The sequence below is a fragment of the Microtus oregoni genome, unplaced genomic scaffold (assembly GCF_018167655.1).
Source record: "Microtus oregoni isolate MIOR12 unplaced genomic scaffold, Mior012 000005F_ref0000423, whole genome shotgun sequence".
In the NCBI taxonomy this organism is placed as follows: domain Eukaryota; kingdom Metazoa; phylum Chordata; class Mammalia; order Rodentia; family Cricetidae; genus Microtus; species Microtus oregoni.
The window spans coordinates 9,537,274-9,548,357 of record NW_024543064.1 but is presented as its reverse complement, the minus strand read 5'-3'; the positions used below and the strand labels follow the sequence as shown (position 1 = coordinate 9,548,357).

Genomic DNA, 11,084 nt, shown 5'->3' with positions numbered 1-11,084 from the left:
TCTGAGACTAGAGTTAGCCAGTCCTTGTGAATTGCACCGGAACAACAGCAGGACAGAGACGCAAGGATTAAAGTAATGGCCCAAGAGGGGTCCCCAAAGACAACAGGTTATTCGTACACACTCAATAATCCATCATCTTTTTATTTGTTTGTTTGTTTTTTTGTTTTATTTATTTATTTTTTGAGACAGGGTTTCTCTGTGTAACAGCCCTAGGTGTCCTGGAACTAGGTCTTGTAGACAAGGCTGGCCTCCAACTCACAGAGGTCCGCCTGCCTTTGCCTCCCAAGTGCTGGGGATTAAAGGCGTGAGCCACCACTGTGGTTAGTAAAGCATCATCTTATACAGGGCACAGAGCCCACAGTAGTGGATGCCAACAGCTGGAGCAGGGGTAGACGCACATAGCAGAGGAAGGCTTTTCAGAGAAAAACTGGGCTAGCCTGCTGACCTGAGTTCAGTACCCGAACCCCACATGGTAGAAGGAGAGAACTGACTCTAGTACATTGTCCTCTGTCTGATCAGATGCACTGTGGTGCACACATGATCACCCCCATAAATAAATATGAAAAAACACAGTGCAAAAGTGCTAAATTAGAAGCCTATTTTCAACTTGTGACAGATCGCCATGGCAGGTGGAACCCTGCCCTGGATGAGCGCAAGACTATAGTCTTTTTCTCAGGAAATCTACCTGTTGGATGGAAGCTTCACTCCAGCCCCGGGGAATCCAAACCTGGATTTATTGATTCGGCTTGATTGGCCTATTACATCAGTGGCGGTGGATTACCATTAACTAGGATTTAAACTTAACACTACTCTCTCTCTTTTAAGATTTATTTTTCTGTGCATTGGTGTTTTGCCTGCCTGTCTATCCGTGTGAGGATGCCTGATCCCCTGGAACTGGGGTCACAGCCAGTTGTGAGTTGCCGTGTGAGGGCTGAGAATTAAACCTGAGTCCTCTGGAAGAACAGCCAGTGCTCTTAACCACTGAGTCACTTCTCCAACCCCAAGAAATCTATTCTTCCAACTTTCTTCAAGCCCTCTTCTGTGAGCCCAGAGGCAGAGGCCAAGGTCCAATGGCGGTTCCCTTTGCGCCAGCACACCTGCCCTATAACCTTAGCAACAGCAGTGAGGCGGAATCCTTCCTTATCACCGGCTCTTCTGATCCTGCCCTCAGGCCACTGTCCCTGGTCTCTGCGGCTCCCTCCAGGATCTCAGCTGAGTCTGCTTTTCACCCTGAGTCACCTGATTTTTGACTCATGACTCAGGATGCTAGGCGACCAGCTGCCTCCTGCTTCTGTCGCCCTGTCTTCCCCAGCACAGTAGGCTGGCTGTACCCCGGAACTGTAAACCAGAAATAACCCTTCCTCCCTTGAGTTATTGTCTGTCAGATCTCTGGTCACCGTGACCAGAAACACAATAGGCTCAGGACTCTCTGTCTCCTGCAGGGTCTGGTTGGTCTCTGTACACACGTGGCTTTGCGGTTTTGCAGTAGTGTAAAGGAATTTTAATTATGGGATGGAAACAACAACAATCTATGAGTTTAGAGAGAAGGTCCTATAAAACACAGATCATGATTCCAGGACACCCCCCCACACACACACACACACAACAATGGTCCATAATTAATTCTTGGGCGACATCTGCAGATACTTGCTGTCTGACAAGTCCAACGAGGCCGTGGGTCTCCGGCTGTCTCTGGCTGGATTGCAAGTGGAGTGGTAGTTCTCAGAAGCGTGGGATGGGGTGCAGCCGAGGGGGAGGGACCGGGATGGCATGCTCCCTCCTGGACATAGCGCACACTGGCAGACTGGGGTAGGATGTGGTATAAATGCTTTCCCTCAGACCAGTCTTGGGCGCGAGCCACTTTTGCTTCAGTTGCTCAAACAGTCCGTAGTTTGTGGGGGGCGCTGCAAGAGAAAGCAGGTTTGGGTGACACAGGGCGGTTATGAGCAGACACACAGGTGCCACATTGGCCACCCAAGCAAAATATCTATCTGGTTCTGGAACAGCACCTGGAGGAGCTGCTGGAGTGGGGCGCAAGAGTCAGCAAACAGGAGGAGCAATTGTCTTCCACTCCTGCCACATTTTCCAGACTGTTCTATAAAGAACCAAGGCTGGCAGGGTGAGCAGAAGCCAGAGAGCATAGAAAAAAAAAAAGTTCTCAAAGCTGGATGGTGGCAGCACCACCTTTAACTTCCAGCACTCAGGAGGCAGTGGCAGGTCTATCTCTCTGAATTCGAGCCCAGCCTGGTCTACAGATCTAGTTCCAGGACAGTCGGGCAAACACAAAGAAACCCTGCCTCAGGTGGATTTCTGGGAGTTCGAGGCCAGCCTGGTCTACAAGAGCTAGTTCCGGGACAGGCACCAAAGCTACAGAGAAACCCTGTCTTGAAAAAACAAAAAACAAAAACAAAAAAACAAAAAAAAACTGCCTCAAAACAAAACAAACAAACAAAACTAATAAATAAATAAATTAATTAATTAATAAATAAATAAATAAAAGAAGTTCTCAAATACACACCCCTGTCTGGATCTTGTTTACTCAATCTTATTATTAATGAGTCTCTTTCTTGGATCATCAGTTCCCTCAGGCAGAAACATTTTGTGCTTGTCACCACTGTGTCTCCCCGGGAACCCCAAGGAAGAAGATTCAGTTACTGTGCCTAGAGAGAATGCCTGGCACGAGAGTACGGAGTATGTTGCTTCCAGCTAGCTCTGGTCCTGGTGTACAGGTGAGGCTGTCATTACAGGATTGTCCCTGATGTCAAGGGAAGAAGGCAGGGGCAGCCCTGAGTGACAAATGAGGTCATTTTCCTTGACCTCACCCGACTGCTCCTGTAGGTCTTTGTGATGGGAGCACACCTCAGCCCTGTGCATTTGTGGTTCCCTTATAGACAAAATACAGGGGAAATTCCCAATTATAAACGTACCAACAAGGGGAAAGTCGGACTTCTCTGGCAGCCACAGCAACTTTTGTCCATTCCAGGAACGCAGGGCAGGCACGCCCGGGTTGTAGTTGTGACGGTTGTAGTGGTCATCATAGGTGCTGATCAGATAACGATGCGAAGGCTCCTGGTGGTGAGTGATCAGATGCTTGTATGGGAGACCCTGGAAGGACACACACGTGGCCACGTTACCAGCCCGGGGTGAGGCACAGTGACGAGGAAGCCTGCACTGGTCACCAGAGACCTCACTGGGGTCACATCCCTCTTTCAGTTGTGAACCCCAGCTAGCTGCTTTCAGTTCTCAGGCCAAGTCTATTCGTCCCCAGGGTGAGCTACCACGGTAAATTAAAATTAAAGTCAGGATGCTCAATGAATGGAAACAGCCAGGGCCACTCGAGGTGCAGCTTTGGGATCTGACATTACATCCTTTGGTTCAGTCTTGTCTTGTTCCCCCCAGCTGCCTGTTTGCAAGGTAAGCAGCGTTTGGGCCTCATATTTCCTTCAGTTACTGTGGGAGAACCAGAGAAGTCCCTGTAAATCTTCCTCCCCCGGAGGGATTTACGGCCCCACAGCTGCAGAGCAAGGAGCTGTTTCTTTGGCGAGGAGTTATTCACCAGGAAGAAGAAAGCTGTGTTTTTCTCTGTCTGGGATGCCTGTCTGAAACCAGGGTTTTCCGAAGGAAATCCTTCCGACTTCGAAGAGAATCCCATGGCGCTGGACTGGTTGAAAGGAGGTCAGTAGACACCCTGCACCCCAGACTTCTAAGGGTCATTCCATAAATAAGTCAGAGCACAAAGCCAGAGACGGACAAGGGTTTGGCCTGCAATCCGATGCACAGTTCCCAAGATCTGCACCACTAGGGGCCAGGAGTCCCTTTCTAATCCAGCAGTGAACTGGTGGCATTCCCTGAGTGGCAGACCCTCAGGAGAGGGACCAACAGGGATTCTATTGGCATTTCTTTGGGTTCTGTATGCGGCCCTGCAGTCTCAAAAATGACTCTTAACTTTCTGTTCTCACGAGGAGCATGCAATGCCACATATGGCCACATGAGGCAGCAGAGCACCAACCAGGGACAGCTATTAACTCCAGAGGGCAATGGGGCTTCGTGAGTGAGCCCTTAAGAACAGAAAGAATCTTGAGGAAGAGTCTGTTTGTTTTTAGGTGTTGGGTTTGTTTTCATTTTTGGTTTTTCGAGACAGGATTTCTCTGTGTAGATTTGACTATTAAGTACCGATTTATTTTTATTTCTATGCACGTGTGTTGAGGGTGGGGTAGAGGGTGCCATGATGGCCAGAAGAGGGAGTCAGTCCTTCCGACCTGCAGCTGGAGTGATAGAGGGCTGAGTGTCCGCAGTCATGGGTGCTGGGGACGAAGCTCACGTCCTCTGTAACAGCAGCCAGGACTCTTCACTCCTGAACCATCCTTCCCACTCCTGGGATGTATTCATTTTAGCCATATTAAGCCATGTCTTGGGGTCAAGGTTTGCAATGAGTCCAAGGGTCTCTTTAAATGATAGCCAGTCCTCTATACGTAATCATAGCCAAAGGCCAAGAAGCTGTGACGTAATGATCTGATATGTATCAACAGGGATAAGGGTGGTTGGGGACCGGGAGCCCCAGGCTCTGAGTTCTTATTCTGACTTCCTTCAGTTAAAGTACCTTTGCGTCTTCCCAGACGAAAGCAGTGGTGAAGTTCAAGAACCCAGGAGTATGCCCTGGAGATGCTGCACTGTCTTGGGATACCAACGCAGCCAGGAATGGCAGTGAGGACTAGAGATGTGTGCCAGGTCCGGGGATGTCAGTGTAGCTGTGTCTCAGGGGTGCCAGCGCTGAGTCTGACATCATTAATGTCAGTGTGACTGTCCCAGAGATGGAAGACAGTCGTCTCTGGAGTGTCAATGCAAAACCCAGCTCTCATCGCAAAGGAAAAAAAAAAAAGATAGTTTATTCTGAACTAACTAGGAGTGATCAGGGCTCGGGAGCACAGGTTCAGGTAGCCAAGAATAGCAGGCTGTGTGTAGAAACAACTTCATGATTCTTTTGAAAGAGTCCATAGTTTTAATTGCTGTTTTGCATTTATGTGAAAAGGTCAAACATTTGTTTGTATACATGCATGCATGCATGCGAGTGTGAGTCTGTGTGTGTGTGTGTGTGTGTGTGTGTGTGTGTGTGTGTGTAGATCAGAGGACAACCTGCAGAAACTGGTTCTCTCTTCGCACCAAAGAACATTCCAGGGATTGAATTCAGGTTATTATGTTTCGTGACTTGAGTCATTGGCCCACTGAGTTTTCTTGCCAGCTGGCCCTCAGGAAGGTTTGTTGCATTGTTGGAGTGAGTTTATTTGCTTTTATTTCTTGAGACTGTGTTTCACTGTGCAACCCCGGCTGGTCTGGAATTTCCTAGGTAAACCATGCTGCCCTAAAATTCACAGAGTTCCCCCTGCCTCTGTGTCCTGAGTGCTGGGATTAAAGGTGTGCACCACCACACCTAGAATCTCGTGAAGTTTTCTGGTAGGTACAAAATAAAGTCATAAAATAAAGCATTTTTCAAATATACTAGTGGGGACATCAGGTAAGTAGGCGTGTTTTAACAAAGTGGAGAAATGCCTGCTACAAGTCTCAGATGCTGTCTGAGGACATTCTCAGCTTTGGGTAGGTGGAAGCTAAGTTACCACGTTTTAAAATTTTTCAGCAGATAGCAATGGGTCAAACACAAAGTCAGGGAATGGCTACCAAGAGGACAGAAGATAGCCCCCCAATAATTTGGCTCTCAATCTGCCATTCCAACCCATTATACTTAGGAAGTTCTGACCAGTCACTCAGGCTTGTAGAATCTTTCTTTAACACAGGTGTGGCTTGGGCTGGAGAAGGCTCAGCTGGTAAAGCTGCTCGCTGCCAAGCCTGAGGACTTGAGGTTGATTCTCAGGTCCCATATGTGAAGGAGAGAACCATTTCCTGCAAATTGTCCTCTGGCCTCCACCCATGCACAGACGTCTCCCACAGCAAACTGACAATTTAATGTGTTTTGAAAGTCTAAAAGAAGCCTGGTGGTGGTGGCGTCAGTGGTGGTACACCCTTTTAACTAACCTCAGCACTCAGGAGGCAGCAGCAGGCTAATCTGAGTTCAAGGCCAATCTAATCTACAGAGTGAGTTCCGAGACCAGAAACCACACTTTGAAAAACAAAACAACAACAACAACAACAACAACAACAAAAAAGCGTTAAAAACTCCCCAAAACAAAACAAAGTTTAAAAGAGAAAGATGCACGCACTGTCTCTTGTTTACAGGAAAGCCACCTGCTCTTGCCCTTCCTGTGGAGCCACACCCTTTGGAAGAATTGGTGGTCTGCCTTTCCATTTTGAGTAGTTGGTCTCTTGGGCCCCTCCCCTCACTAAAATGCTTTGCTTCTCACAAATCACACCTCGCTCCTGCCTACCACTGGCCTGAGTTTAAACAGGTGTTGGGGGACACGGAGTGACATGGGAAGCAGAGACAACAGGCTGGCCCAAACAAAACACTCCCAACTCTCACTTGGGATTCTCAGAGCATGGTGGCACACAGCACAGCTATGCCCTATGGACAAAGGGTGACAAGCTTTCTATCCCCATCGCGAGCCTGGATGGAGGGAGACATCCAGAGGAAATCGTGTAGAAGGTGTCCTTCCCTGCTGTACCTGGAGGTGCTAGGATTCTAGAGCCTCTGGCACAATCCCACCTGATAATCAAGGTCACTTACCTCCACTCTCCTTTTCCCATACCACCTGGAAATATTGTCTGGTCTGTGACCTGGGAAGGGGACATATTCCTTTCTGTAAATGCACTGGGGTGTGTGGTCAGTGGCTTTGGTGAACTGGAAAAGAACACAATGGCCGTGAGAACATCTGAGATGCTGCCTTTCTTACCCTTGCTATGCCCCTCAGCTACCACACAGGGACAAAGAGAATAAGAACCCAGGAAACCAAATAACACAGAAAGGGCATGAGCTAAGGGGCTCAGAGTCACACAGTCGTGTTGTATTCAATCCTTTCTACTCCTCCCCCTTCTCCTTTTAAGAAACATTTTTTAAAATTAACTTTATTCTCATTATTTTAATTTTTTTCTTTATCTTATGTATATGGGTGTTTTGCCAGCCTGTATGTGTGTGCAGTGCCCTCAGAGTCCAGAAGAGGGCATCAGATTCCCCTGGAACTGGAGTTACAGGTGGTTGTGACTTGATGTGTGTGCTGGGAACTGAACCCGTGTCCTCTGGAAAAGCAACCAGTGGCCTCAACCACTGAGCCATCTTTTCAGCCCCTCTGTTGTGGAATGTTCCTTTGCACTGTGTGAAGATATGTCACTGCAATTGGTGCAACAAAAAGCTAAGCAACCAATAGTAAGGCAGGAGGTATAGGCAGAACTTCTGGACAGAGAGAACTCGGGGAAGAAAAAGCAGAGTTGCCCGCCAGATGTAGCGGGAACAAGACATAGAGGAGGAGAGGTAAAGGCCATGAGGCAAGTGGCAACAAGTTGTCTTTAAAACTTACCTTTAACACATTTCAAGCTCTACCTTCCCACCTGCCTCCCCACCAGCAATCGCGTTGCTAAAGTTGCTAAAGTACACAATACTATAAGGACCTATCTGATGGGCACAAAGCCAGCTGTAAGCAACTTTCCCAACTAACCCCAATGTCAGTGTGCTGCCAATGTAAACAAAAATCTCAAGCAAATAGAAACTACAGTTTAAAAGAAGAAACATGAACAACATAAGAATGGTTAAACTATAATCTACCTGTCTGCAGCTACAAGTCTTCTCCAGACTCTTATTACATTTTATTATTTAATTGTGCAGCTGTGAAAGCTGAGGTTTGATGAAATAGATAAAAGCAACATTTAAAAAGTTCTATTGTATGATTTAATTGGTTATTAGGTAAGTTTCCTAAGATGAAAACAAGAGTGTGTATTTTAAATACTTAACACATTTTACTTATCTAAATGCTTGGGGGGGGGCGGGCAACATGCCATGGCACACAAGTGAAGCTCAGTGGACAACATGTAGGGGTCATTTCTCTCTTCCCACCCATGTGGGTTCCAGGGATCAAACTCAGATCATCAGGCTTGCTGTCAGGTACCTTTGCACACAGAGCGATCTTGCAAGTCCTGTTTATTTCATTGCTGTCACACGTTACATCATAATGAGTTGTGTGCTCATCTGGATAGAGATGCGATTTTTATCAAGTTTTCTAAATCGTGCAGGAAGTAACAGGTAGTTACTAATTTTAAATTATACAGTACCGGTTTTTATCTTTGTCTGTGTGTTTTCATTTAAGTGGGCTAGCATCCCTTCATTTTCAACTTGAATTTCAGTTTCAACTTGAATGATTACCTCAAAGACAGGTCTCTGGATCTCCAGAGCTCCGGGTAGACAACCAGCCTCGACTTTTGCTTGTCTGGAAATGTCTTCATTACTTTCTCAGTTTTGAAGGAGAATTTTGTGGGCTATAGAATGCTCAGCTGACAGTCTTTACTTTTTATTATGCTTTGAATTTATGACCACACACCGCTTCTAGATTTTTGCTGAAAGCCTCCACTGACATGCCCTCTGATAAGTTATTGTTACTGCACTGGACAAACCATTGTCCATGTTTTTATTTTCATGTATTTATTTTCCTATCTTTCTTTCTCCTTCCCCCTTCTGGAAAAATTATTGTTTGTGATTTTTATTTTCATTTATTTTTCTTATTTTTCTCCTCCTCCTCTGTTGTCTTTTGTATATTTATTTAGTCTATGAGTATACATAAGTGTTGTGCCTGCATAAATATCTGTGTACCACATGAATAGCCTGGTACCCTTGAAGGTCAGAAAAGGGCATAAGATCCCCTGAACTAGAGTTACAGGTAGTTGTGAGCCACCATGTGGGTGCTGGGAATTGAACCTGGGCCCTCTGAAAGAGTTCAAAAGTACTCTTAACCTCTGAGTCACCTCTCCTGCCCATGCTTTTCATGTTTTTTTAAAAAATATTTATTTATTTATTTATTATGTATACAATATTCTGTCTGTGTGTATGTCTGCAGGCCAGAAGAGGGCACCAGACCTCACTACAAATGGTTGTGAGCCACCATGTGGTTGCTGGGAATTGAACTCAGGACCTTTGGAAGAGCAGGCAATGCTCTTAACCACTGAGCCATCTCTCCAGCCCCGCTTTTCATGTTTTTAAGAGTCCATGTGTCTTTGATTTCTAATAGTTTGATTGTCATGACTATCACCAAAGTGTCTCTCTGTACATTTATTCTCCTTTGAATTCCTGTAACTTCTGGGGTTCATAAAGCTATGTCCTTCCTCAAGCTATGATAGTTTCAGCCATTATATATTATTTTTGAAACAGGATCTTACTCTGTAGGCTAGGTTAGCCACAAACTCACAGAGATACACAAACTTACACAGATCTGCCTACCTCTACCTCCCGAGTGCTGGAATTAAAGGTATAAACATCGGTACTCTTTGTTTCTTTAGGAAGGTTGCTACCTTGTTTATTTCTTTGGCATGCTTTCCTTTCCCTTTGTATGCCTAATGATTTTTTTCATTGTTGAAAAAAAAATAAAAATTAAGAGCACCAACTCTTCCACGCTTTGTTGACTATATATAGACAAGGGGAGGCCTTTTTTTTTTTTTAAGCTAGCTTGTCTTTGGAGCCAGTCATCATGAAGGCTGAATTGATTCTCAGGGATTTTCCTGTTGCAATGGATATGACATCTGCATGCAAGTGCACACACGCGCGTGTGCGCACATACACACACACAAATTATTGGTTTTAAAGATTTATTCAGCCGGGCGGTGGTGGCGCACGCCTTTAATCCCAGCACTTGGGGGGCAGAGGCAGGCGGATCTCTGTGAGTTCGAGACCAGCCTGGTCTACAAGAGCTAGTTCCAGGACAGGCTCCAAAACCACAGAGAAACCCTGTCTCAAAAAACCAAAAAAAAAAAAAAAAAAGATTTATTCATTACCTCGATTTTACATGTATGAGTATTTGCTTGCATGTATGTAAGTTCGTCGTGTTTATACAGCCCAAGGAAGCCAGAAGAGGACATTGGATCCCCTGAAGTTTTGGGTGAGTGCAGCTATGGGGGTGGGGCTGGAAACCAAACTCCAGTCCCCTACAAGAACAGTAAGCACTGAGCCATGTCTCCAACCCAGTGAAACACTTTAAAGAAGTACAAAGGTGGTGGCACATGCCACCTTTAATCTGAGCACTTGAGAGGCAGAGGCAGGCACATCTCTGTGAGTTCAAGGTCAGCCTGGGTTAAACAGTGAGTTCTAGGACAATCAGGGGTAAGTGGAAAGAATCTTACCTAAAAAAAATAAATAAATAAAATAAAAATTAAAAACTAATAAATAAATAATAAAAAAATTTAAAAGAGCAAAGGTATTGAGGAATATTCTGCTACCTTGAAATAGTCCAGTTACAACGGTGCTAGAGGTACAATTGTATCCATATCCCTACTATGGTGTCTTTAAGACATAAGGAGGGACCTTAATTATTGCGTGAATGCATCTTTCCTGTGTAGAGCATGAAGACCATGATGTTCAGACTTAACTGTAGGCTGCCTCCCATTTGAGAAAAGCGGACTTCACTTCTCCCTGAGTTATTTCCCCACGGACTGTCCCTTCTTACCTTCCTGCTTTCTTCCACCCAGTTTCCCACAAGCACTCTTGTTGAGTACTTCTTCTCAATCTGCCAGCCTGGCGTGGAAAATGCCTGAGGAACCGCTGAAGTCACAAACATGGTGAGGCTCCTCCCCACGTCCCTTTGACTGGGCAGATTCAGGGGACAGAAAGGTATTTGGGGGTTATTCGAATGTTCCTTTCCTCATCTACCTTCCCAGAGTGGGTAGCAGGTGGCCCTCTGTCAAGCTCAGGAAATTTAAAACAAAGTCTGGAGAGCTCACTTTGGAGAGTGATGTGATCTTGGATTCTCTTTGTTGACTGTATCCATGGTGACAGACACTGGCTGCAGACTCTTCACTAGGCAGCAGTTGATTCTGGAGGAGCAGAGTTGGCCCCACATAAAGAAGCCAGAGTAACGGTAGTGAAAGGCCAGGTATCTCTTGTTACAAGAGGGACACCACCCTTGCTGGACTCTTTCATGAGCGTGAGTTTAATTTTAATT

At 45.8% G+C, this 11,084-nt stretch overlaps 1 protein-coding gene across 2 annotated transcripts; it reads right to left on the bottom strand.

Annotated features, from left to right (window-relative positions):
* Nucleotides 1-1,722: 1,722 nt before the first annotated feature.
* LOC121447928 (uncharacterized protein C1orf158 homolog) lies at nucleotides 1,723-10,700 on the bottom strand. 2 transcript variants are annotated; one of them, XM_041651232.1, is made up of 4 exons: nucleotides 10,590-10,700; nucleotides 6,677-6,790; nucleotides 2,928-3,105; nucleotides 1,723-1,904 (listed from the first exon to the last, which is right to left on the bottom strand). In XM_041651232.1, exons 1-4 carry the CDS (start codon nucleotides 10,698-10,700, stop codon nucleotides 1,723-1,725), a joined length of 585 nt encoding a protein of 194 aa, XP_041507166.1. The 2 variants fall into 2 exon arrangements, with proteins under 2 accessions (XP_041507166.1, XP_041507167.1); XM_041651233.1 differs by lacking the exon at nucleotides 6,677-6,790.
* Between the last annotated feature and the right edge of the window lie 384 nt (nucleotides 10,701-11,084).